This window comes from Punica granatum, chromosome 1 (assembly GCF_007655135.1).
Source record: "Punica granatum isolate Tunisia-2019 chromosome 1, ASM765513v2, whole genome shotgun sequence".
NCBI lineage: Eukaryota > Viridiplantae > Streptophyta > Magnoliopsida > Myrtales > Lythraceae > Punica > Punica granatum.
Genome location: NC_045127.1, coordinates 44,201,272 through 44,228,943, shown reverse-complemented (window position 1 = coordinate 44,228,943; position 27,672 = coordinate 44,201,272). Strand labels below are relative to the sequence as shown.

General features: G+C 38.1%; 3 protein-coding genes across 4 annotated transcripts; 1 reads left to right on the top strand and 2 right to left on the bottom strand.

Annotated features, from left to right (window-relative positions):
* The first annotated feature begins 73 nt into the window (after nt 1–73).
* Nucleotides 74–3,314, top strand: LOC116192363 (rop guanine nucleotide exchange factor 3-like). Its single transcript, XM_031520902.1, has 8 exons — nt 74–452; nt 798–1,165; nt 1,264–1,380; nt 1,501–1,655; nt 1,744–1,818; nt 1,961–2,251; nt 2,507–2,851; nt 2,944–3,314. Exons 2-8 carry the CDS (start codon nt 835–837, stop codon nt 3,067–3,069), a joined length of 1,440 nt encoding a protein of 479 aa, XP_031376762.1. The 5' UTR covers nt 74–452; nt 798–834; the 3' UTR covers nt 3,070–3,314.
* A 403-nt stretch (nt 3,315–3,717) lies between these two features.
* LOC116209370 lies at nt 3,718–8,444 on the bottom strand. The gene is made up of 7 exons (XM_031542990.1): nt 7,683–8,444; nt 7,246–7,450; nt 7,003–7,070; nt 5,456–6,920; nt 5,226–5,359; nt 4,927–5,113; nt 3,718–4,823 (listed from the first exon to the last, which is right to left on the bottom strand). Exons 2-7 carry the CDS (start codon nt 7,391–7,393, stop codon nt 4,177–4,179), a joined length of 2,649 nt encoding a protein of 882 aa, XP_031398850.1. The 5' UTR covers nt 7,394–7,450; nt 7,683–8,444; the 3' UTR covers nt 3,718–4,176.
* Nucleotides 8,445–18,005: 9,561 nt separating this feature from the next.
* Nucleotides 18,006–23,751, bottom strand: LOC116197149 (protein PAIR1). Of its 2 annotated transcripts, none has more exons than XM_031527206.1 (12): nt 23,516–23,751; nt 22,670–22,823; nt 22,037–22,184; nt 21,803–21,937; nt 21,422–21,474; nt 21,119–21,313; nt 20,843–20,908; nt 20,711–20,760; nt 20,030–20,183; nt 19,724–19,814; nt 19,035–19,164; nt 18,006–18,804 (listed from the first exon to the last, which is right to left on the bottom strand). In XM_031527206.1, exons 1-11 carry the CDS (start codon nt 23,578–23,580, stop codon nt 19,037–19,039), a joined length of 1,239 nt encoding a protein of 412 aa, XP_031383066.1. In that variant the 5' UTR covers nt 23,581–23,751; the 3' UTR covers nt 18,006–18,804; nt 19,035–19,036. The 2 variants fall into 2 exon arrangements, with proteins under 2 accessions (XP_031383066.1, XP_031383058.1); XM_031527198.1 differs by having other exon boundaries at nt 18,009–18,834.
* Between the last annotated feature and the right edge of the window lie 3,921 nt (nt 23,752–27,672).

The window sequence follows — 27,672 nt, the reverse complement described above, 5'->3', positions numbered from 1 at the left end:
ATTGCTGTGCTGATTGATCATTGGTGTATGCACGTACATGTAAGTATGTATATGTATATATATGTGTGGTCGTGCATGTATGGGTCCTAGCCATCTCTCCTTCTCCCTCCCTCTCTGCACGTCTGCAAGATTCAATGCTTCCTTCCACTAAAATAACCAGCAAAAACTGATCTGTAAACTTCCTCTGTTTTCACTCTTCGCAATCTTGCAATATATATGCCCGCCCACTTCACAAGCTTAACCCCTCACTTACTCCCCAAGAAACATTCTGCCCGGCTCTTGTTTTCGACCGCTCCCCGGACTTCTGCTGAGATTCGGCCCTTTCTCGATCGTTCATTTATTGACCGATTGATATGTCCGTGAAGGGAAATGTTTAGGAGGGAGCAGTTTCAAATGGGCTTGTCTTCATCACTTTGACGGTTTCGAATTTCGAATTCTTGATCGACTTAAAGGTAAGAACGTGAAAGGAGGGAAAGGGTCTCTATGGAGTTATAGACCGTTGCTTTTCGGCTTTAAAGAATGTTTCTAGTTTCGGTTTTTTATTTCAAATTGTTTGATCGTTCGTTCAAACATGATCCAGTGAATTATTTAGATTCCTGATGGCTAAAACGACCTGTGAAGGAACCCTTTTGCTTTTTGATTACAACCCAAAAGAAAAGTTCTGATCTTTATTTGATTTTTCTCTTCCTTCCTTTCTTTATTTATTTCTTTTTCCCCATTCAAATTGGTGAGTTCTTGTTCTTGTTCCCACCAGATTTCAGTGTTTTAATACTGTTTTTCGCAATAATAATGGGCAGAGTTGAGCAGAGCTCAAGCTTCAGTTTCAGTTCTTCGATGAAGAAGTCCTCGAATTCCGACGAGCACTACGAGCTGGGGTACCAGCGTTCGCCTTCTTCGGTGGATCAGATAGACCGGTCCGCTGCAGAGACTCCGGTGTACTCGACTCTGAGCACAGACTCCTTTGCGTATTGCCGGACTAATTCTGAGTCCTCGGATTTCTCTGGGCCGTTAGATGACCGGAGTATTTCTAGTGAAGCTTCTCCGTCTAGGTGGCCCAGCATTAAGTCGGGACGCCACAACCCAATTGTTTTCAGCAAGCTGGGGCTGAAGCAGCTCCAGCAAGAGCCTGAGGAGAAGATTGTTAGTCTTGAGTCGGTAGACTCAGGTAGGGTCTGAGTCGGGTTCTTTATATTTTTCTTGTTTGTCTTACCTTCATATCCTCCAATCCAGAACTAATATCTGTATTATCGGATCCATTTATAGAGCTCGAGATGATGAAAGAGAGATTCTCAAAGCTGTTGCTGGGCGAGGACATGTCCGGGAGTGGCAAAGGAGTATGTACAGCTGTTACGATCTCAAATGCAATCACTAATCTCTACGGTAATCTTGCTTAACAATGGAATCAAATGATAACCCGAATTGGCTTTTAACTTTTCCAGCCTCCTTGTGGTGTAATTAAATTGGGTTCTACATATCTAACTTCACCTTATATTCTTACAGCAACTGTGTTTGGGCATAATCTGAGGTTAGAGCCTCTGATGCCAGAGAAGAAGGCTATGTGGAAAAGAGAAATGGACTGCCTTCTGTCAGTGTGCGACTATATCGTAGAGTTCATCCCGACAATACAGACTTTACGTGATGGCACAACTGTTGAGGTAACTAACCACAACCGATCGATCAAAATTGATTGAATTTTTCTGTTTGTCATGCTTCTGATCATCGTATTGTACTCTTCATTCTCAGATAATGACGAGCAGACCAAGGTCGGATATTTGCATCAACCTCCCAGCTTTAAAAAAGCTCGACGCAATGCTCCTGGTGAGTGCATAATGTTGCTCTTCTCGAAACAGTGCGCTTGATGTTTTTCTTTTCACGCAAGAAATTGGAAAACTGGAACTATTGTCGGAAACAAAACAGACGGGAAATCACTGAATGGGTCCGAACTTGTTTATGGGTACAGGAAATATTGGACAGCTTCCAGGACACAGAGTTCTGGTACGCAGAGCAGGGTAGCATATCCTCGAACTCGAACCGCTCGGGATCGTTCCGAAAAGTTGTTCACCATAAGGAGGAGAAGTGGTGGCTTCCTGTCCCTTGTGTCCCCACAGAGGGCCTCTCAGAGAGTTCAAGGAAGCAGTTGCAGCAAAAACGCGACTGCGCTAATCAAATTCACAAAGCAGCAATGGCAATCAACAGCAGTGTGCTCGATGAGATGGATATTCCTCATTCATACATGGCATCTCTTCCAAAGGTCGGTTTTCGAGTAATGGAAGATACACTACTAGCACAGAAGAGTTTGTTTGCTTATGGAGAACAATGCTAGATAATCCAACATATCTTAGCAAGCTGTCCCAGCTTTCTACGACCTAAAAAGTGCAGAATACATGTTTCGCAGTATTATTGTTTTCAAGGAACAGACTAAAGTTTCATAAAAAAAACTAGACCCCGATAAACGCCAAGCTAGATTTGCTTTCCTATTAATATTGACATGAGTTTCCTTATTCAGTGTGGAAGGACTAGCGTAGGAGACTCCATCTACCGCTACATGTCCTCTGGGGACAAATTTTCTCCAGACAATCTCCTCGGCTGCCTCAACATAGCATCCGAGCATGAAGCGCTCGAGCTTGCAGACCATGTAGAGGCCTCAATGTACACATGGAGGCGTAAAGCTTGCCTTTACCACTCGAAACCTTCATGGACATCGGTGAAAGAATACATAATGGAGACTGGTCGGACTGACAAGAACCACACACTAGCCGAGAGAGCCGAGAGCTTGCTGTTCTGCTTGAAGCAGAGATTCCCAGAGCTCTCCCAGACGAGCTTGGACACTTGCAAGATTCAATACAATCGGGTGAGTGGAACAAAAGGATCTATATCAGTTTCATCGATTGAACTACCATCCCTGGGAGAGATCTGATCTCGACTTTCTTTTTTCCGCTGCAGGATGTGGGGCAGGCGATTCTGGAGAGCTACTCGAGAGTTCTCGAAGGGCTAGCATACAACGTTATGGCTTGGATCGAGGACGTGCTCTATGTAGATAGGAACACAGTGAATCTTCAAGAAGAGTAGGAACTTTTTAACAAGCTTGCATCGAGTTCTGGGAAGATTAATCTATATATGGTTGCACATTTTGGTGAAGCAACTTTCTGTAAAGAAGCTTATTTTTGTAGTACATATTAAGGATTTTCTAAGGGGGAGACACTGCAAACCTCCTCTAACGTGTAATTTCTATCTGTTTTCTATGTAGTTTTTCTGTATACAGCAGGAACAAATTTTACCAGAAAATGAATAGCTAATAGGTTATTAGTTCTCCACAAAAACGATGGCAAAAATCCCGGAATTCGTTTGCGGGAATTATATTTCCACGAAAACTGAAACTTTTTATTAATCAGACTCCAGAAAATAGGATAATAGTTGGGAGGTTGGTTACTTCCATTTTAAAAGCAGAGCAACCTCATAGTGCGTATCCATTTTCCTGGGTTGGTTCTGAATAGAAAATAGACATTGACCGTATTTGATTTACTTTTTTCCTCTCCCCATCACTATATTGTTATAGAAGAGCTGGAAAGATCTGGCCAGGAATCGGAGGAGGAAAGAAATGCAAATTCAAAAGAAAAGATCCCGGAAAACGAGTGTCAAGCGAATCCGAGCTGTGAGCTGATGAATTGTGGATTCAGGATTCAAATTCAACTAAAACGAAAGCAAAGATGCAATAAGTGCATGAACAGAGTAACTCTCCATGTGCAATCTCAGCTCTTTTCTTTCTTTTATGACAACATTCTAAAATGTCACAAGCATCATCACTCCAAATGCTGCAGCAAATGCAGCCACAACTCTAAGAGAAAAAAACTAAGTGTGCAAAACAAGAATTTAATCAAAGCAAACACAAAAAAGGGCAAAAGAAGAAGCCGGCTGATATCGTTATAGGAACAAAATACACAAACTCAACAGACTGCTATCAACAAGACCCGAAGAAAGGGCCTGAACCTCTACAAGTTATAATGTATTAAGGGCAGAGCACATTAGTTCTCTCTGTTAGGATTTTGAGTCTGGGGTCGGAGAAGTTCATCTCAGGGGAGCCTCCTGTGGGTGAAACTGCTTCAGTTAGAAGTCCTCTTATCCAATTGGCATCATGTGTCAAGTCATTAATGAGAATCAGAAGATGACAAGTCAGATTTACAAGCCGGTATTGTCCCCACTTTCTATTACTTCGGCAAAACTAGAAGCATACAAGCTCTCCAGACTTTCGCCAACATAGTCCTCGATCAAATCATCAAGGATCTCATCACCCGTCTCAAAACCAATGCTTTCAGTATCCGGCCTGAGGTCCATCCACTTGTCACCCTTAGCCATGTCTCTTCGGACAATCTGGTCCAATGTTTGGGGCTGCGGCATAAGGAGAAGATGCCAACGAACTCGTTCCCACACCTCATGAATGGCATCTTTTAAATCGGGAATGGGCCTGATGATCGGTTTTACGAAAGATACCCGTGGGCAGAATCGGAAATAGTCATCACATACCTCGAGGAGAACCTCATTGATGCAGTCAAACACGAGATTCTGGTCATACTGAGGGCAGTTGCAAAAGAAATCAGCTTCTCCATACGAGGAAGGCTCAAGAAGCTCATCGGAAGATTGAGACTTAAGATAAAGTTCATTCCAGTTCAGTCCACATGCTCGCAGAACTGATCTTATATACAAGATCAATGTTTCCTCCTCTTCTTCTGCCTCTGTGCGGCTTTTAGAGACGTTACCCCGTTTTTTAGGGGTGAAGTTGTCCCCATCTTCAAACTTGATCTCTAGCTGCTCTATCGGTAGCTTAACTGAAAATTCATCAGAAAAACAAAATTTAATCCCAATTATCAGATTGTAATTAATATTAAAGAACCGTTCATCAGAATATGATTATTATACGGAAAGGCCTACCAGATCGGACCGCGGTTCTTGCAGGGCTTAGGTCCTCCTCCGTGAACAGAGGCTCAAGAACAGATACGGGACTCGGTCGCTCAGGTTTGTCCCCCAAAATTTCTGAAGCATTGACAGTCTTTGTAATAGAAGAGCTCGGTGGGGATTCAAACGAAGATGATGGGAGTTGATTACCACGAAGAGATTCCTGGTGATACAATATAGGATTATATTTGATACCAGATAATACTTCGTCCCAATGCTCTCAGAAGAAGATGACAACTTTAAACAGAACATGTAAGAATAGATCAGACATCTACCGTTTCAGGGTTTTCTGTCTCTTCATCTTGCTTAGAAGTTCCAGATGCTCTCTCGATGCATTCATAGGTAGGAGCTATACCCCTGCATTCTTCTTGTGTTATTTCATTACTCGTTATCATATCCCCCGCATTAGCTGCAAAGAAGGAAAATGATCAGAAATTGCATTCCCACCTTCACGATGAGATTCAAATGATTCAGAATAACAAGCTGAAATGAAAGAACTAATCACCATCAGATGCCATGTCCTTTCTAGCGGCGGACAAGTCATCTTCAACATCACGAGTCTCCACATTGCTAGGTTCAGTTTCTGCATTTTGCATTGAATCCTTCAGACAACTCCCATTATTTTCTTCCATCTGTTGCTCAGCATTCTCATCAAACTTTTCGGACTGATTATTATTATGTCCCGAGAATCTCCTTTGTGCCATCACAAAGCTACGCTCCCAGTTCCTTCCTGGGCTGGGGACGGGAGAGTTGAACTCCGAGAGCGCGAGAATCCTGGCTAGGGTTTTCGGAGACTTCGCTCCTGAAGAAGAATTCGCCTCTTCGTGCCCATAATTCAGCATCTCCGAGAGGTGCCTCCTGGCTTCAATATAAATGTCCGGCACCCTTTGCTTGGAGCTGCCAACAGTTCCTGACTCAGTACTCACTTTCAAGTCTCTTGGCTTTGCAATTTTCTCAATGTAGAAATGATCTTTGCTTGGAGACTTTTTCCCAGGATTTTCTCCCCCGTATCTAAAACTCGGTCTCTTTACCACAGTATCAGAATTCTGCTCCTTTCCCATGACATTTTTCCACCTTCTCTTAATCTCCTCGAGGAAAAGATAAGATCTTGCCCTCTCAGCCTGCTGGCGCCTAGACGAATCAGATATAGAGTCGGGTCCCCCCTCTGTTTCACAGCTCTTCAATGTGCTGGGCCCAGGCTTGAGAATAACAATTGTATCGGAATCAGGCCCCTTGTGGCCCTTCTTCTGGGGCTTTGTCTCAGGAGACTTTACTTGCCTCCTGAAGAGCTTGCGGTGTTTACTGTTATGATTATTATTGACCAGCTCTTCAGAATCGTTTAATTTATCATCCTTACATGAATCCAAAGCTTCCGTGCTTTTCATAGGGAACGAGGTCGGATCTTGCAGGAGTTTAAGGAACGATTCTTCATTCAAATTTGGAATCTGAAGCGCGTCCACCACTTCTTTGGAGAAATTAATTCTCCCATTCTCAACGAGATTCTTCTCTTTCGCAACCTCTCGAGATATGAACTCCTTGATTGCTTCACGCAATTTCTCTTTAACATCAAGATCAGAGTCCTTCCGCTTCAGCTCCAAGGAAACTTCGCTAATCCCTCTCTGATTTATATGGTTACAGAACTCTTCCAGTACTATATCATTACCATTCTGCTTATTTGCTAAGCCTTCATCAGGAGTATGATTGCAAGGGCATCTGGAGGAATTCAAGCTCTCATGGCCATCGTTTAAATCACCAACATCCATATCGAGGCTTCCTCTGGAGTTTCTCTTACTTCTTTTCCGATTCTTCTTCTTCTTGCGATCTTCGTGTTGTTCATTATGTAATTTAGAATCGCTTGGTTTTGTTCCCGTGTGCTGCTCGCTCACCATTTCTTCCTCTATGAGAGTTTTCACGCTTGGCTTATTAGCAGGAACATCAGCACCAGCAAGTACGGTGCTTTCTTCACCCCCCTGAAATCAAATATGTTAACATTTTATAGGCAAAATTGAAAAGGAGAAAATATATATATATATATATAGTTCTGGAGCATACGAGGTTGCTCTGAAGATTCTCCTCCACATCAGTCAATAATTTGGGCTTGTCCCCCGAATCCCCTTCATCTGCATTCAAGAAAAGACTATCAATAACTAAACGAATCATTATTATCATTTATCGATGCTGCCCAACCCAACTAAATTCCGAAAGCATGCTCAAGATTATCGTAGATGATAGCATAGTTGACTGATAGACGGATCATTCTTGCAAAATAATTCCAAATTGTGAATGAATTCTCACCAAACGTTTGCCTCATTGCACGCCTTTTATCAGCGAGAAGCCTCCGAGTGGATCTGCTTCCATGGCGGAAATCCAAAATACTAATCAGGCCCCACATACAACCCGACTGATCATACCGAACAGGACGCCTCTGAGACGGTTTAGTCATGATGAATTTATTCCCACAATCTTATGCAGCTTGTGTAATCCCAAATACTCTGAAAACCTGACAAGACAAACAAATCCAGGGCAATCCATAAAGGCCGAAGATCACAAAGTCGGATCCCGAAATCATAGTTAAGCTCAGAAGTATCAAAGTAAATCCACATCATGCAACAGTGGAACCAAAAGTCCTAATGCAGAAAAGAGTACATGATCTCCTTGAGAGACGGACAATGTTAAATGCAAACAATGATGGATGAACAAGGAAAGACAGCGGTTGCCAAGAAGGTAATTACCTGAGGCTAAGAATCAATGGAACTCGACCGAAAGAACAAGAAGAGGGATCCTTCTGCAATGTCCCAACAAATTCCAAGTTGAAGGCTTGAAGCTTTCAAAAGGGTAAGATAAAGCTAAGCTCCGGATATGGTATCATATTCTTCTGTGGGCAAGGCATCAAAAAGCCTTCATCTTCTTTTCACATGCACACCTCAGTAAAGTCCATGATGCAACCTCAAACGGGCATCTGATCCTTCTCTTCAAAGACACAACACCCAGCTAAGCTCTTGATCACAGCCCAATAACTTCACCAAACAGAGCTCATCATGATGCTAAGCAACATTCAATGCTAAGATTCCAATAGAACTCCGTCATCACCTATTGTCAAAAAAGCAAAAGAAGAGACAAAAATCCCAATAACTCAATCATCAGTGAGCTCTGTAGCCTCTCTTCCACTCCCATCCAAGAGAGGCCCCAGACCAATCCTCTGCTGGAAACCAATCAAGACTCGGAAAATCTCAATGACCCGAATCACAATTTTCCATGCCAGCACCGGAAGACGGCTCCTTGGCAGAGTGGAACAAAGGCCGGTGATGGGTTTTCCTAAAGGTTGCAGCTTTTTTTGACAGCAAGGAAAAGAGGGGAAGGGTGTGGAGGGGCTTAGATGCTTATCAAGCACCGACCCAAGAATCTGTTGTATGGGGGATTGTATTTCACGGCTGGAGCAGACATTAAAGACTGGAAAAAGTAGGAGTGGGGGGGGGGGGAGAGAGAGAGAGAGAGAGAGAGAGAGAGAGAGAGAACGGGTCGAGAGAAGGAAAGGCGAGTGCTTATGTTGTCGCTGCTGTTGTTGGGCGATGGGAGCAGGCAGGGGAAGAAATTAGTGACAGTTGGGACAGCGTTCGTGGGGTCCATTTTCCTAGAGATATCCCATCTTTTCCTTTCTTTTCCCATGTCTGTCCATTTCCTCTGGCCTTTGGCACGGCTACAATATTAGGGAAATTTCATTTCGCGGTGCCCCGAAGACACCTTCTTTTTTTTTTTCTTCTTCTTCTTCTATAATTAATAATGATTCAATGATCTTATTGGCTCGTGGTATTGTTACACAGTATCATCATTACATACAAAACTCTCTCTTCAAGAAGAAAATGGACCCTCGACTTCAATCTTATACTTATATATATCGTCCATCAACATCAACCATTAGATTTTTTTGTCCTTGAGATGGAGCATTGTGGTTGGAGGAAGGGTTTTGCCTCTCCGGCATTTCTATGGCATGCCCTTTTAATTTTTTCATTGTCATATATATATATATATATATATATATATTGTATAGGTAAGTTGAAGATTTCATTACTGAGTATTAAACGGTACATCTAGATTTGGATATCCGTGGAGCATACAAAATGAATAAAACTTCGACTTTAGATCATGTTGGCCCAAGTCGTGTGCCCTGCGGTCATCCGATCGTGGTATCCAAGTACATTTCCATTTTGAAAACATAGGAAGAAGTCTAATAATATCCAAGACTAAACTCCTAATGTCCCAAGGGGAGAGGTGAAAGTTGTGGATAGCGTCGACAAGCAAAAAAGCATTTGATTTAATCTAAATGTTTCTCCAACCATGTTCTAGGGCTAGGGAGATTGCTAGAAGGACAGCCTTTGCTTCTGCCTGAAGTGGGGACCCAATCTCGGTGGGTAGGAACCATGAGTGCGTGGTTTTTTGATTAGTAGTACTTATGGTTCCGGCAAGACAAGCCCTCTCGGTGGTCCAGGTAGCATTAGGGTGAATGCTGCTCCATTTCTGATCTGTGGTGTTAGGTTCTTCATGTTGTTGCGTTTGATCAGGTAAGGAGATGTGTTGGATTACTGAGACCTATTTAGAGCTGTGTTCCCGGAAGGCCGCCTTGATTTGGAGGAAAAAATTAGATAAATCTGCTTTAATGCCTGCTAACAACATAATTTCATTTCTTAGTGTCCATGACTGATAAACGATAATGGCTACATACAAGGAAAATGATAGACATTCATTCTACAAAGATTTGGCAATATGGTCTGGAGGCTTGACTATGAAGTTAAAGCAATCTTTTGGGGACGAGCAAGCCATGGCATCAGAACAAAAGTTCCATGGTGATTCCCTCCAACCTTCTTGAGGGGTATGTTTGGTGAGAAAGAAGAAAGTTTGGGGCAAAAATTTCCTACCAAAAGAGAAGGAAAGGTATGGAGGAAGGAGAGGGAGAATCAAAATTTCTTCGTCCATTTATCCATCCAAGCTTGTGATGAGCAATTATCAAAAAGTCGACCACCCACTCTTTCTCTCTCTTCTTTTATTCCTTTGCGCGTAATGACTAATGGTTGCAGGCATTCTTTAATTAATTAAAGTAGAACACGTAAGAAATTAAAATAAAAAATAAAAATAAGAGGATTGGATGAGGGAGAGGAAGAAGAAGGCTCCTTGTTGATGCTGTCTGCAGGATTTCTTAAATTCTTGCAAAGCTAGGCAGTTTCTATCACTTCTAATAATAACAAGAATAAATAGGAGCCTATTGGACTTTCAAATATTAAAGTTCACATCGAAAAAAATAATATGAATAATATCATGTCAACGAAGATTGTTAATATCTTATTTTATTTTCCTTTTTTATTAGAAGTTTTCGTGATCACATAACAATAGAAAATTATAGGATATATTCTCTTATTTAAATTAAAGGTTATATTAGGTTTTATTTTCGTTTTTTAAAAGGTTTTTTAAGATTTTTGCCGAGCTTCTTTTGAAGTTTCTTTAATCACGCAATAATTGAAATTCTCTTAATCAAAATGAAGGTTATGACTAATGTGAGTTGATTCAAATGGTTTGAATCCTACGAATGAAAAAAATTCACACTTGAAGAGTTTTATCCTTTAATGAGTGAATTTATCTCGAACCGAATTAGTTGAGATTCATTGAATTTCCGAATATCAATGTGCATATTGAAAAAATAAACTTTATGGGTGGACTCCTTTTCTTTTTACTTCTTTCCTCGATTCTGGTAATTTGGATATGTAATTGGGGCTTAATTAGTTTATCTCCATCCATTTTCGCAAAATGGTGGAAACATAGGCTATTTTGGTTGCAGTAGAGAGAGGCATAACGTGTATACATATATATACCCTAATTAAGAGTCCATTAATTTTTACGTTGGAAAAGATAATTCTTGTTTTTATGTGATTTTTTTAATTTATTTTTTGCTCTAACAAGAGCGGAATAGGGACAGGATCGAGAGTCGTGTCACCAGCAAAATGCCCTGTGGTCTTAAATGAAGACGAGGAGACGCAATACGAGGGCGGGCCTCATAGAAAAGACAGAAACGTTGACAAAAGTGAGTGAAGGATATTTTAGAAATACCAAAAGGCTAAAAAAAAAAATGCATAAAATATCTTCAGATATATTTCCTTACTTATATAATCTATTCATCACACACATATAATGATGCACTTATAAATATATCTGTATATATATGCTAACAGTATTTTTAATAGTAGATTTCTTTCAACTCGTATGAATTGTGTAAATTACTTTATTAAGAAATAATATTTATTTCTTTATATTTTTACTCCTTTAGTGCACTTAGATCAAATTCCAATTTCTAAATATTATAGTAAACGCGGGGAGTTTATTCTCTAAAAATTTAACTTTAAAATTGTGCGAAAATTTAAGGAACACAAACAATTAATGCTAGCTAAAAGTGAAAATAATGAAGACTAGTCTGCACGTTTTTAAAAAAATATTTTTATAAATAAAAACTTTCCAAATCATTCAAGGAGGAGAAATGGGAGAGTTTGAGGAAGGGAAAGTATATGCAAAGAAAGAGGGAATTAGGCGGTTCATGCAAAAAAAGAGAAAAGTCTCTTCGAGGATATGATTATTATTGACCCCAACATAATAATAGATAGTAATGATGTTTTTATTTGAATTCAAATCATATACATATATCCCCTCCTACCTTCTAATTAAGCAGTTCTTTAAAAAAGGCTCTAAATTACATTTTATATCATTGATCATTGATAGGTCAGTTGTGTGTAGATATATATATATTTCGTCTTCCTCTAGGTGAAATTTTCATAGAACTTAATGAGAATGTGAACTCAAAGATCTGCGAATAAAGATTCTGTCCAAGAAATATTGTCCTCTTAATATATGTTGCACGACTTAATTTATAAAAGGCACTTTTAGAAGAAAAGGACAGTTGTTGCTCGATAAATTTGGTTAGACGCACTTACCTCACTCCAATATGAGATTTAGCACTCATCATAATTGTATGTATATATTTTGAAATTTAAACCTTATTTGTAAAGTTAATAAGATACAGACAATGATTTGCTATTCATTATTCATGATTAAAGAACATTTGGCTTTTCTTTCTTTACAATTTACAATACCTTGGCTAAATCATTTTTTTTTCCTTTCAAGTTATATTGTTGAGATAATACGATCTGGATACGTATGTGTTCAACAAGTTTCAATCCACTAATATTATATCTCAACCTTTGTACCATTCAATTGTTCTCGTTTTGCTAGAGCTCCATCCACCTTATTCGAAGCAAGAGAAAACAAAATGTTACATATATTTTACGTGGGACAATCTTTCGTATATTGTTCCATATTTATATTGACATATTCCAATATGTGTCATCTTGTGAATGTATTTGGAATATTAGGATACATTCTATGATGTATTTTTATAAGTAAAAATGATTGGTAGCAGTATTGGCACCATTGTCACCCTGCTTATGCAATATGCGAACTTTCGTGTTTAACCGCGAACACATATTAGACGAACAGAATAATTAGCACAAACACTGATCCCGTCAGCGTAACACCACCAAAGGCGTAGTATATTTCACAAAAACCGATAACCCCGGAGCCCAAGTCAGAGAGCACACTTCTAGCAAATACTTTGACGCAAATGTACAAGAGATTTGAACTTTAGACTTTAGGGTTACCAAATCATATAAGAGTAAATTTGAAACTATTAGATCACTACCTTTAGTGGTATTATATGATATATTTTAAATATAGAAAGATCATTATGGTTGTTGTAAGCTCTTCATTAATATATAATAAATGATGACTGCTCACATTGGATTGCTGCTTGTTTCTTCCAAATACCTTATCATGAAGAGCATATACCCTAAATAGTCTCTATACAAGCTTCAATGCTAACTCAATCACGTAAAGTAGGACTCTACATTAGGAGAATGAAGGATGAGAAGGGTCAAGCTGGGTTGAGCATTATGAATTAAGCAAATCCGAGGGAATCGATACAAAAATGAGCTGTGACATGTAACATAAAGAAATAGAAGCAAGTTAAGAGAATGTTGCCTCCAACCATTGATAGTTCAGGAAAGTATCTTATATGAAACAGCAATCTTGATTCATGATAAATCCGAATTATTTTGATTATATATATATAAAGTTTAATAATAACCTATGATTGTTACCATTCAAGTGATTAACACATTGATATTTCATGGATTACTGATATCACGTATCAGTTGCTACGCGATGCCGCCTCTATATATAACCTAAATTATTTTCTCTTATGGTTCTATTGCATGTTAGCTTAGCTTCACGCATATAATAATGGAAGCAATGGTGGTAAATTCCATGCCATAGATTAAGCAAAAATGGCAGAGCAGGGCCCTGAATTCAATTACTGTATCCCAGAATTTTCAGTAGAATCCTATCCTATGAGTGGTAAAAGTGAGTGCCTGCACGGGATTGCATGGGGAAAAGATTGCCATACCAACAATTACTGAAATTGTCACCTGAAAATAAATAAATAAATAAATACTGACATTGACATTCACTTTTGCCATTTAATTATTATAATTATAATTTATTTATTTGAAAATTGTTTTTTTTTCTTTTTCTTGGTGGAAGAAAGCACGATGCTGTGTGAAGGGAGTGAGGAGCAGTTGGGCCAAGGAACAGTTCCATTGGGCCCACAATCATTACCAGCCTCCCTAAAATTGGTGATTTATTGCCTAATGAGAGAAGGCCCGAAGTGAGACAAGTCGTGAGCCCCACCTCACCCCCAACTCAAAATTTTACTTTATATTTAATTAATTAATTGATTGATTTGTTTGTGTTCTTTATTGGATGCTCTTCCATTGCTTTGACAAACTGATGGAGCTAATTTTGCTATCATCATCCCCACATAAACAATATCTATTGATGAACACATCTACATAAAAAGCCATATATATTCTCTAAAGCAAGCCTTATGTCTCCTTGTGCATGCATTTCGCATACAAGACGAGTTTTAATGATGTGACGGATATTTCTATATTTGATAAATCCCGACAGATTACTTCCACATGGATATTGAGATGGATGCTAACGAGTCTGCTTTAAATCGTTCAAAGCAGATCGTGGTATAATTTTTCACGAATAAGTTATAAGAAATAGTTTTAAGCCGACTCAAGAGATTTTACAGTGTGTTCATTTTATATATCATCTATTTAATTAAAAAGATGACTGGCTCCCCTCTAATATAGGAATAATTATTTGGCAAGTCGAATTTAATTGTCATCTATTTAGTACTACTATAAAGGAAGGACCACACGCACGTACAGTTCTTGATTGACTATGAAAGGGGGGGGGGGGACGGTACTCGAGAAAGAAAAGAGGCAGAGGTTTGGCTGTTTTCTTGTCTCAAGCTTGTATCATATTCTTACCAAACATCTCAGGAGGAAAGTGTGAAGAAGGAAAAGAAAAAGGATAAAACAATGTAATTATAAAGTGATTTCGATTTTATTGAATGCAAAAGAAAGGGAGAGGAGTAGTGAGTGATGAGGGAGCTTTTGCTGGCCATATGCTTAGGCAGCTTTTTCCTTTGCTTGCCTCAAAGATATAATATATATATATATGTATGTATGTATGTATGTATGTATGTATGTATGTATGTATGTATGTATGTCTTAACAGTTAACAGCCCCCTCCTGCCTATAATAATTGTGAATGAAATATATATAGTGTGTGTGGCAGATTCTTTGTAAATGTCAAGATATTATCCTTTTCTAGCTAGATTATTAATATTTTCATTGTCAAATCCAAATCGATGTATGCTTTTGGACTGGTTATGGACCGATAGGGAGGCTTATTGGGTTCTTTGTACCGGAGTGTATATGTCTTTAAGACTTGTCTAAACAAGTCATTTACGTTGACTCCGAATGCTTTTCACGAGAATCAATTAATCTTAAGTTACCTTTGAGTAAAGATTCGAGCTAGAGACCATAAAGTGAGAATTAATTGATGGGGTCTATTTACTATTTGAGCTGAGACGTCCACGGACGCGAATGATTTAAGAGTTTAGCTAATTAAGTGAGGGTTGATTTTGTTGAGATCTTATCAATATATATATATATATATATATATATTATATTTTGTTGAGATCTGGTTAGCACACAATTTTCATGTGCCCATGAATTATTGTAGTGGAGCCATGCGAGGTCTTGAGGTGTGGGATGGAAATCCACCAAAGGAGAGAGGACCACAAGCCTACGATAGCCCTCCAAGTACCTTTCCACATTTTTGACAAAATATAAATATGATTTTCTTTATTTTGATAACGAGATGTACTAATTTCATCTAACTAATCATACGCTCACGTGAACACCCTGAAAACTCACTAGATATGGCAGTCTGACCACAGATCGTGCGTGTAGTCCAATATGAAATATTCTCCTGTATAGTTTCCGAGATTACTCAAATTTAGAACTTTTTCAAGAAAGTCACGCTCTTTAACCACCAAGTCAACCTTATTGGATTAAGTATGATATTTTTGTTTTTGCTTTCTTCATCAAAAACTTTAAATATTTCAAAACAATGTATATGATGAAATTTTGATAATCAATGCGAATATTAAGAGGCCATCAAGGCCGGTCTACACGTCCTAATTCTCCATATGCAGGCACAAACAAATGGGTGCAATTTATATATTGTTCAGATCTATCGCGTCCGGTCAGTCTCAACCTGAAAATAAGAGTTACTAAATTTGATTCTCATCACCCCGATTTGCATAAACATTTGCTAAAATGGTTTTGGTCTAAGACACGATAACAAAATTGATAATGAAGCTTCCCTTGATGTAATCTATGAATTGCTCGACTAATTTGTCAACGTGAACATTAATTTGTTGGTGATTGCCTTCTAATTCACTCGTGATATGACAGTGTCCGTTCGTGAGTTAAAATTAATGAGGCTTCTTGACGTTATCGAGTCGCTGGCACTTTTTTTTTTTAATGAAGAAGTCGTTGGAGCTAATTATTGCATATGGAAACTTGACATGAAATTAATTAGATTAGACCTCATATCCAATTAGCTGATCTAAACCCTTTGCCGAACTTTTATATCCCATAGCCATAATATCATCGTTCGAGTTCGTAAATTAGATCATTAATTGCTAGAATGTTCACATTCAGCCTTCATTCCATTTACTAATCAGAACGATTATATCTCCAACTCTTGAAATGACTCCGAATTAACTAAACCTTCTCTGAACCCTGTTCATAAAAAACAAAACAAAACAAAAAAGGAATTGACCTCCTTCCCCCGGGCTCGAATGGTACGATCCCTCCATCACCCTAGAATAAAAAGTGCGATCTCGTGGTTCTTGGTCTATAAAGATACGCTGTTAGGTGTTCCATTTTATTTTCCCAAAAAAAAAGGAAAATCTTATTTGAAATCCATATCGTGCAGAGATTGTAATATATATAGTAACCAAGCCACGGATCCAGTGAAGAAAACAAGCAATCAAGATTAACCAACGACAAATCGCTTATAAGTCATTGAATGCATAACCAATTCGAAAATTCAAACTGATAAACGGCGACGTGTGGCGAAAATTTAACAATTAAGAATGTGCAATTCATGTGGAATAGTTTTGCAAATTGAAATGAAAACATATATATATATATATACATCTACATAGATGCATAGATATTAGATATATTCACATGCTGCGGGGCTATCATGTCATGTAGTTAGGGTGAAGGTAAAAGTGAATGCGAGAACCAAACTTCAATTCAGAAGGTCCGTGGGATGAATGATGAAAGGAGTGTGCGCTGTTGGCGGGCCAACCTTGGAGGCGTAAAAAGAAGAGGAAAGAAGAATAGTGGAGTTATGACTTGGGGGCTCAGTTCAGTCATCTGCATCACCATGCAATTAATAACTGAACAACGTGTAAAAGATACTGTTTTAATTTATAAAACATTTCTTTTTTTTTACCTTTACTTGTTTCGGATTGAATTTTACACGGTCGCGTGACTGTACAATAATAAATATTTTCTCCGTGCACGCGATCCCATCTCCACCGACAACACCTTTCCGGACACTGTCGACTTTGCTCGATAATAAAGCTGAACCAATTTGTGTTCTTCTTTTATCCATTTTTATTTTACTTTTGAAGATTTTATCGTTACCGAAAAAAAGAAAAAGTACAGTACTGAAGAAATTTGAGGGATCATCGAGGACGAACACATATGGGTTTAAAGCTACACTTTTGCGATCCAATCGATTGCGTCTAGCCTTGCTAAGGAAAGCCCACGTGGCTTGTTGAAACCAAAGTACATATATCGATGTGCTTATTGAAACCAAAGTCTGTTCAGATCAAGCGTTGTTGGAAACCAGAACGAACGAGGAGCAGGACGAATCTGCAGGTTCAAATACATGGGTCGACCTGTGTAAATAAGTGTCAAAATCACACGTTACGAATGATACGTGAGGGAGGACGAATATTTTGAAATATTATCTAAAGTTGAAAAATAAAAAGAAAAAAATTAAATGTATAAAATGATTGAAACAGTCATACGTCTTATCAGTTCGAGTTTTGGATATGTGATCCCAAATAGTTATACATCGAGTGGAGATTCGACATTTGGAAATGTCTGCATGAACACTTCTATGCTATAATTTGAACGAATGGATGGATTTAAAAACTGGCTAGTCAAATCCACTAATTTCATTCACTATTCTTCTCTCCACTACCAGGGTGTATAATAGTGAATATAATTATTCAAAATGACTGTTTAATTAATTTCCTCGAAAAGGTTGATGGGAATACGAATAAGAAACGGACCAAAAAGTGGATAGACAAGGAAGCAAAGCATGAATTAGCGTCTGCAGAATATGGTACGACATTGACCGTGAAATGAGTCCAAAAAATGGATCACAGTAGACTTTTCTTATAAATAGAGTTAGGAATGCTTCCATAGGCTAATATTCTATTTACGCGATGATTAGATGGAAGGATAAGGAATTAAAAAGTCTTGGCGATTACATTATCTAACACAGGGGCTGCCGGCAATGATGTCGATATTTTAGAATTGAAGCGAGGGATCGAGAAGGCCCTATTACAAGCTAGTGCATGGAGGGCCGCCCTGCACTTTCTTTCCCATATGACAATGATTGATATGAGGTTAATGTCGCGACCTCAATAACCAACGACGGCCCTCACCAGCATTATCCTTTAGCACAAGGTCCAGTGCCGAGAGGCTAATAAGAGTCGGGTAGAAGCAACTCAGAGAGATTATCATTTGTCTACGCCATTAATCATCATTCCTTTATCTCCAAATTTCTACATTTTCTTAGGAGGCCATGGACTGCCTCCGAAACTAACTACTGTTCCATTTCTTCTTTCTCTTACAAGCTAATAAAGCGATATAATCTTCAATTTCACGGGGCTGAGAGGGAGCACTCATATGCAAGAGTAGATGTTTATCCTTTGGAAGCAATTATATTTGCAGATGTCATATGTCGACCGGTGGCTAATGATAATGCGAATCCCGAATACCTTTTCGGGAAGTCTCAGTCTCAGAAGTAGTTTATCGAGCATCGGATAATCTTTACGGTGCAGCATTGTCTAAACTAGACCTCACTTTAATCAATTGGATTTCTCATTTTTCAGGCGAATTTTTTTCACATACATAGCGCATTTATACAGCTCCGCTAGACATTATGCGACCACTTTTATGCTGACATGATGTTTCTTACGCAGCCGTAGATATTTTGTAAAATAAAACAGAGTTTTGGCACAAAATGCTACCTGAACACCGAGAATTCGCATACATGGATCAAGTTCCTCGGTGAACTTCCTTCAACCTGGCAACAGCAACAGAATTGTCTGCAAAGCTGACATAAAAAAAGGGAATTGAAATCTAGCATTGATTCTTAAAGGTTCAGATATTGAGGGACAAATTATCATTTTCGAGCAGTTTGTCAAAACGAAGATAGTGCAAGTTAGTTTCAGGTTGGGATAGAAAATGAGCATCAGTGCTTCCCTTACACAGTAAAGAGACGAATTTGATCTTAACAACCACGAGTCTGCATACCTTCAATTTATAATTATTACGCTGGAGTGCTTTCGCTTCCTCTTCCTTGCTTTCCTCAGGATCCGTTCTGTCTCTACCTTAACTTCATCAATCGTGTAGCTTCCTTTGTCCTCCAGTTGGGCGTATGCACCTGAAGCAAAACCATGCATCAAATGGTATCAATATAGCCCCAAAAACCATAGGAAAGCAGTTGCCGGTAATATCACCAGGTAATTGTAATAAACACGTCAGAAAGATGGTGTCCGAATCTTCAGTTCTGTACCAAGCCAGTTTTATGAGCAAGAGTCGGACAGAAAAAAAACAGAGACATACTTGGCCGACCTATGAGGGTGAAAGAATGGGTGATTTGTGCTTAATCATTAGTTTCCAAGAGCTTATTTCTTTTAACTGAGCAGACTTCTTTCAACCTTTTATTGCAGCAACACAAATATTACCTTCTGAGCAATCGATATTGCTTTTTAAGTCTATTGTATTAGATGGAAACAAGTAAATGGCAGGAGGTTAAGTATCAGCGAACCATGTGTATTATAATGGATCTTGTATCTAACTCTAAGTTCGTTCGAGGCATTAAACTGAATCATATATCATAATTGCACTTCTTTGGCAACTGTGGACCATGAGCCATATCAACTCTTTTAAAAGGCTACGAAACATATTGGACATTTTTTAGTTGACTATCTACTGTTTACCTCTCTCCTCATCAATCAAGCAGGCAAAACCTCCTTCGATCTCCTCATCTGATTCAATTAGAACTCGACCTTCTCTTTCTTGCATGCTAAGCTGCAAGTTGCAAGTGAGGAATGTAAAACTTCCCTGTACTGATTAGAGGGGAATGATTGTACAGAAGCTGCAATACAAATTTTAGAACTGCCGATCTCACTTACGCAGAATATTTCTGAATTTTCCAAATGACACTATAGTCTCTACTTTCTAAAGAAGTTACCAGACAAAGGAGGAGTGTAATGATGGAACAAGCTTAAAGGAACCAAGATTACCTTCTCGAAGGGGTGAGCCTCTTTTTGTATGTTTTCCTTTTTCAAGGCTCCGACCAGACATTTCTGTTTCTCCTGCTTCACTGAGGTCCATCCTCCCATTTCTGTCTTTGTCACAGGATCTGGAGGCAAAGAAGATATCGGACATGGAGATGAACTGCAAGAACAATAGTATATCAATAGAAAGCACACAAAGAGGTGACTTTTGTCAGTTGTTATTAGGTCTTAAGATGCAGTGAAGTAGAAATGAGTTTCATGAACTATTTAATTAATCCCGGTTGTTATTTATATCGAGAAGGCAAGCCCTCATTTCTGGAAAGCATCTATGTACTGAGTTAAAGAATTAAGATGCTCGGCACCATACTGGATCGCAGTCCAGCCATTCATTATTTCAGAATAGCCATATCATCCAAGCATAAGATATTTAGAGTTAAGATGCCAGCTATAAAGAGAGATGTTCAAGAATTCAAGGACTCAGAAGTTGGTGCCGCAGAGATTAAAACTTACGGTGCTTCTGATGCTATGTAACAATTTATTTATCAGAATTCAAGGGAATTATGCCTCTCAAGATAGAAACTCTACTGTGACAGATTTTGAAAAATATGTGCCTTTCTAAGCTTAGGTGGCAGAAAATATAAGCCTCAGCACGGGGGAAACTGCCATAATCAAAAGCAGACTACATACCCTTTCAATAGCCTTGTTTCTCTCTGTGGGACAGGGAGAACTTCAATACCCTGTGAACTTGCATGTTAGCCAAGAGGCAGGTTTGGCGTGTGCATAAGAGTCCAAAAACTAAACTGCTTAAAGGGCTAGCACCTTTAATTGGGGATGAGCAGAAGCATCTGATTTTTGGCTGGCTAATTTCAGTACAGAAGAAAATGCCTACAAGTAAATTTAAAATGGATGCAACCATTTCATCCAACAAGCAGAAATAAACATGAACATATAAAAGAAAAGGAGAAGGAATTGGCATTCTCAATAAAACAAAAGCCACAATCTGTCATACTTCAGACTGACTGATGGAAAAACAATTTGGAAAGTACGGGCATTTTTATTTACACGGCACTTTACACTTCAATGCAGTTTGCTTACCTGCATTTCCCTGGTGAAGTTATAGCGGACCTGATCTTGAAATTTCATTACGGATGCTTCTATCTGTACAGGTATTGCTGATATTCTCGAGTAGATTTCCAGAAACTTGTTTTCATGTGCACCCTTGCTCAGTTGATCAGATATAGATTTAAATCCCCCATCTAAGGAAGCTTTGACATCTGCTTGTCCTTTTTTCTGGTTTACCATCATTCAGGCGAGTTAAATAGCCTATATCCAGCAAAAGTCGCAACAAAAGCAGGCCTCGTAAATATATCAAATAAGTTATTGTTACGGTTCTATTACCAATTGTTGCAGGGAGTCATCATGACTAATCAACTTCTGCCGTATGCTTTCAACTGCATTGAAATTGAGAGGTAAAATACCCGTAACTAGTTATGACATTAGACATGTTTTCCTTGCAGACATTATATGAGGAAGAACAATTGAATAGAGCAGAAATCTCGAAAGAAAGAACTTGTAGCGTAAAAGTCGATTGAATTTCTGAAGGTTTTTTAGGATCTTATTAAGTAGAATTGGGCTTGACTGGTGCAGACTGGGGTCCATGGTCTTATCAAGTTTCAATTAACGACGGTGAGGAATGGTCGATTTTTTATGTGTGATCGCCATAAGATTTCGAAGATCTCATACTTCTCTCTGCACGTAATCTAAAGATGGAGTACTCACTTTCTAGAGATATTTCTTTTGTTCCTTTGCTGACTTGCATTACATCACTCTGAACAGAATCCAGTATCCTTCCAAACCTGCTCAATGAAGTTTCCATCAAGCCAATCCTGTGCTCGAGCTCTTCACTGATATGACCTGCTCAGGTACATCATAGTTCAGCATTAACTATGAGATGCAATCATTACTAAATCTGTAATTATGTTGGATGAAATAATTAAGAAGTTTCGAACCTACATCGGTTATCTGTCATGGATGTGGAATTCCATTTGCGTGCAAGATTGGAGGAATTTCTAGACAGTGGCATCCTAATATCTTCTTGGCTATAATTCACCAAGGTAGATATTTTCTTTACTGAGTTCTCTCGTTCTTGAGAACTGTATCTCTGTCAGGAAAATCAGCAAAATTAATGGAAAAAGGCAATTTGTCATTCATGGACAGATTAATAGTCCAGGGGATGCTCATCACTGGAAACATGAATCGTGATTTTCATCCATAAATAAAACTTAGTCTGCAGCGAACATTCCTTCACCCAGTTGCTGGATCATCGAAAAGGTATAAGTTTATATCATTGAGCGAACTAATTTTCTCTTCACTCTTTTTTTGTTTGCTTGCTTCTAATTATAGTCCCTTGTTGAGGATACTGTCCAAGCACAGTTCTAAGTGTTGAAAGCACACATACCAACCATTCTAATCATCTAGATCAGCATACAGGTGCTACAAGGACAATTTTCAGAGTAAACCAACCAAACTCTCTAATGATAAAAATCAAACGACGAATTATGATGCTACCTACGCAGTCAAATCAAAGTAAACAAGCAAGAGAATGCCATGGACAAACAATATGAGGATGCGATGTCAATAGTAAACCTGGTCACTTGTCAGGAAATCATCCGAGGAGTTCTGAGAGAGTTGAGAAAACATGCCATGCTGTGCCGAGATCCCCTGCGAAAATGATTGCTGAGACTGCTGCTGCGAGTGGAACTGTGATGCTTGCACTCCACCCGGCGCAGCACCTGGTCTCCTGCAACATAATCACTCGGCTGTTTACACATCTCCGATGCAACTATAAGAAATAAATTCTGCTGTATGCAAGGAGGTGTTACACAGCTAGATGAAGTAGAGAGAATAATAGCACAGGATGCGCCGCCACTAAGGATGTAGGAAACTCAGAATCGAACCATTTGCAGCTAATTGAACCGAGTCAAGTAGGTTTAGGCAATAATCTCCTGCATCGTCTGCCAAACAGAATGATACTAAAAATTTGTGAGGGAAACCACTGAAACTACAACAGACCTACCAGTAGATAGATCGAATTCGGAGGAATCACATTCCACCGTTAAATTCAACCGACATCTCAAGCTCAGGCTCAGCTCAACAAGGAGAGCTCGAAATTAATCAAACTCGGCTCCCCAGTTCGTATCACATTTTACAGTCAAAATCACTTGAGACCTCAAGCTGAGGCTCAGCTCAACAAGGCGAACTCGAAATTAATCAAACTCGGCTCCACGGTTAGGTTCGCCAGAAATCCAAATCATCACATCATTCTTCTTCGTCAAAAGTGGAGACGGCTAAAACAGACAGTTACTGGACTCGGCGAAGAGGAATCTGATACTTCTTCCAGCTTATTTTGAACCTCGGCCTCTGATTTGACTCAGTTCGCATCAGGTGACGGACGGAGGGAGAAGGATAGGATATTGAGGGAGAAAGGCGAACCTGCCGTGGGGAGGGAGGACGGAGATGGAGCTGAGATCGCAGGCCTTGTTGATCTTCAACTTCATCGCCTTCAAACTCTCTGACCGCCGATTCAGCTTCCCGTTCGAGGCAATTCAGCCGTGATCACAGGTGACCTCGTTTCCCTTCCGCCAAGGGGTCTCCGCTCAATCGTGATTTGTTGAGAGAGAGAGAGAGAGTCTCAGAGCATTTCGATTTCCGGTGACGGTTATCGTTGTGTACTTACAGAGCGTGGCGGGAATGGGGAGATTTTCTTTTCCCTTTTTCCCTATTTTTCAAAATTCTGACTAATTATTGGGCTGGGCTTCGGTTGGGCTTTATTCTCCCTTTTCTTCTTAGTCGGATTTCTTTTACGGCCCAAATGAAAAAAGAAAAAAAGGAAATTTGGTCCTTAGACTTTCCTTATTTAGCCAATTTCATCCTCTACTTTTTATTAGATACGATTTCAAACTCAACCTTTCACGAAAAGTTAATGTCATCCTTATTTTAGATTGGATACTACCACGGTAAATTAAAAAATATTTTTAAATAAAAATATTAAAAATGTTAAAGTTTAAATTATTTATAAATAAAGTTGTGAATACGTTAAATTCGATGAGCACTTTTTTGAAGTGATGAGTTCTAAATTTAACGGAAGGATGATATCGACAGTTTTGATAAAGGTTGAGAAAGAAATACTTGGATGTGACGAAGGGATTATGGAGGAGATTGATTAATTGGGCAAAGGTCGAGAACCAAATTTCAACTTATTCCAATTTTAATTGACCTCCTTGTTCATCTTTCTCTCTTTCAAATTTTCTTTTAGGTGATTACTGTAATGTAATATCAATATCAATCAATTATTTATTTCATTTCATCGTGTTAAAGTAATTGTGTCTAAAATACTTTTACATTTTTATGAAAATCATTTAACATTTTTCGGCTATTTTGTTTGGATATATCCCCATAAACCACAACATTTCTAGTCGATACATTAATTCCATTGAAATAAAATTATACTTTTAATATTGTTGAAATGGACCTATAATATGTACCATCTTTTTTTTTTTTCGCCTATATAATTTTGTCAATAGCAAGCTGCTTCATTGACCTTCTTAAAAAATTGGAAGACATGTTATATGTATATGAATGAATGGACATCATAACGCCTATCCAACGCTACAATAAAATCCGACGAGAATTCTCACAATTATATATAGTTTATAAATAAGTAAAATTTAAATAAATTCATTTTTTTTTTGTATAGGAAGTTTCTTTGGTATCCCAACTTATTTTCAGGTGTTGTAATAAAATGGAAGATAAATATCTTATTTGATATTCTAGATATATAAAGGGAAATTTAAAATTGCTCAATACGGTTTCAATTTCTTTCAAATTGTCTGGTCTAGCGAGTCGATTGAGCTTTTGTATGTTTTTCTAACATAATATTCTCTAGTTATCAAGCACCATCGAGTATTACTAAAGTCCCGATCACATTTTGTAACGTTATATGTCATATTAAGATAATGTAGCCCTGTGTGATTTGGACTTCTAAGCAGGTATAATTTGGACATAAATAAGATCAAGTGGTACTTGACCACTAATCAATCGTTAATCATTTTTTATCTTGATAATGGTTTTTTGTCAATGCAGCCCATTTTTCTTTGAGATATTGTCTAAACTTATATATTGGCTTCGCAACAACTCAAACAAAAGAAATAGATAAATAGCCATCCGCCTTGTGAACTCCAAATATATCAGTTGATAACCGGTGCATGCATAAGATAATTTTTTAAAATACTATAGAAGTAAATTGAGCAAAGTTAAGCTGATATTAGGAAAAAGCGATATAGTCAGCTCAAAACCTTTTATTAAAATAACATTTTGATATCTAATAATAAAATAGTAACACTCTAGTACGAAAACTAAGACTGTAACAAATTTATTCATAACTTTTTAATTTTGTAAAATGTTAGACAAACTATTAATTTTGAGTATATGCCTCAAGTTTCACGATTATTAATATGTCAAGTTTTGAGAACGTGGGGATGGTGGTTGGTAGGGGCATCCTCACCCCTTTCTTCGTTTTGTTCTCTCTTTAATTTCATTTTTCATATTTAATTATTTTATTTGATTATTTAGAATGATTTGTAATTATATTTTAATATTTTTAATATAAATATTAATATATTTATTTTTCAATATATTAATTTAATTGAATATATTTTATTTCCATTATTAAAATAATTTTTTACTTTTATTTTGTTATGTTATTGTAAGTTAATAATATTTATTTATATATTATTTTGTTATATTTATTTGGCTCATTTAGGATCTATAAGTAGTACTCCCTATTTAAATATTCTCCACCAGCCGTATAAGACTGAATTATGTTGGGTAAGATTTTCACCGCCGCATTAATTTTAGAAGTCAAATTAGACTCTTCTTGTACTTTTTTCGTAACTAGGTAAAAGTTACTTCGTAGCTAAATAAAATTTATTTCATTATTAAATAAATTGTATATATTATTATTTTATATGTCAAAACTTTTTAAGAAAAATCAAATCCATATCGAGAATACGAAAATCAATCGTACTTTCCACCAAAACTTCTAAAATGCTTATGCTTTAGATAGATAGATAGATAGATAGACAAACAGACGGACAAATAGTAGGGTTGTTCAAAAAGAACCAAAAATCGAACCGAACTGGAGAAGCAAACCATTTTGAACCAAACCGCTTGAATTGGTTCGTTTTCAGTTCGATTCGGCAAGGCATGAATGATGCGGTTAGTTGCTGAATCATCTCTATCCGATAAACCATGGTTAACCGAATCGAACCATTTAAGTGTAAAAAAAAAACTTCATATTTTCTTCTCTTTGACTCACACCCGATAATGTTGTTCAAATTGAACCAAAAATCGAACCGAACTGGAGAATCGAACCGAATCATTTTTCGAACCAAAGCAAAATAATTGGTTCAAAATGATTCGGTTCTTTGGCTATCAAATGGTTCGGTTCAGACCTATAATCAAGTAACTGAATTGAACCATCTTTGCAATTTGGAATGGTTCGGTTCAATTTTCGAAACGAACCGCACCATGACTACCCTTAATAGATAGATAGGAAGGTAGATAGATAATAGATATAAATATCATTACTTATCCATCCCCATATATACAAGCATATTACCTTTCAAGCAAAATCTATATATAAAAGGATCATAAAATGCCAACTATATCCATGCCTGGCAAGAAATATAAAAAATATTTTATAATCTGAAACGTGATTATCATTATAATTATGCTCAAAATCATATTTTAGAAGATTTTAAAGCACAATTAAGGAGGCGTAACACCTCCAAAATACCACAATGACTGGAGAATGAGTTAGTGAAGTGGTTAATAAAGACTAACCTATGGGATTACTAGCAACTAGGGCTTAAGTATTTTGAACTGGTGGTTGGGCTTCATGACAAGTTGTTGGGCCAATCCCTAAATTGGGTCGGGTCGTTACAGTGGTATCAGCGCAGTGTATCAACCATAAGTGTGGGAACTAAGTGTTATGCAGGCAAAGTGTTACACTCGATGGACCGTGGTGGAGCTACCTCTTTAGCTGTGGGAATCGCCTCTAAAATTCTACATTCCTGGTGAAGTGTCCTAGGTTTTTTTTTTTTTTTTGGATAAATGATGAAACTTCATTGATAACAGATGAATTTACATCAGAAACCAATACCATTTTCCTCTATACGGAGTAAAATAAAAAATACCCAAGAGCTACTCCCAAGTCAACTAGTTGCAGTATCAAAATGGTGAAACATATGCCTCGCAATGATAGAGTGTGCAATTTTGCATGAGAATCGAGGGAGAACAGACAACTTTGCTTTCACATCCGAGAAGATCCTTCGTATTATAATTGTTGGAGGCGAGACTTGATTCCGGTAGAGCCTGGCGTTCCTCTCCCTCCAGATGCAGTAAATGTAGTGAGTCCAGAGAAGTTTAAGACAAATAATATCCAGCTTCTTTCCACGGAGAGAGGAGACCCAGCAAAGTTCCGTATTCCAGTCGACATTGTGTTTGTTCATTCCAACACGGTCTAATAAACTTCTCCAAATCCCTTGGGTGATAGGGCATTCAAAAAAGAGGTGATTTCGGGTCTCCAA

Bases quoted from the DNA above. Each gene is read 5' to 3' on its own strand.
- LOC116192363 (XM_031520902.1), top strand. From the start codon at position 835: ATGAAGAAGTCCTCGAATTCCGACGAGCACTACGAGCTGGGGTACCAG. The intron at 1,381-1,500 runs GTAATCTTGCTT...ATATTCTTACAG, and splicing joins TGCAATCACTAATCTCTACG to CAACTGTGTTTGGGCATAAT. The intron at 1,819-1,960 runs GTGAGTGCATAA...TTATGGGTACAG, and splicing joins AGCTCGACGCAATGCTCCTG to GAAATATTGGACAGCTTCCA.
- LOC116197149 (XM_031527206.1), bottom strand. From the start codon at position 23,580: ATGAAGTTGAAGATCAACAAGGCCTGCGATCTCAGCTCCATCTCCGTC. The intron at 22,185-22,669 runs GTTTACTATTGA...TTTTCCTGACAG, and splicing joins ATTTCCTGACAAGTGACCAG to AGATACAGTTCTCAAGAACG. The intron at 19,815-20,029 runs GTAATCTTGGTT...TGCAACTTGCAG, and splicing joins AGGCTCACCCCTTCGAGAAG to CTTAGCATGCAAGAAAGAGA.
- LOC116209370 (XM_031542990.1), bottom strand. From the start codon at position 7,393: ATGACTAAACCGTCTCAGAGGCGTCCTGTTCGGTATGATCAGTCGGGT. The intron at 5,114-5,225 runs GTAGATGTCTGA...TTGTATCACCAG, and splicing joins AGACAGAAAACCCTGAAACG to GAATCTCTTCGTGGTAATCA. The intron at 4,824-4,926 runs GTAGGCCTTTCC...ATGAATTTTCAG, and splicing joins AAGAACCGCGGTCCGATCTG to TTAAGCTACCGATAGAGCAG.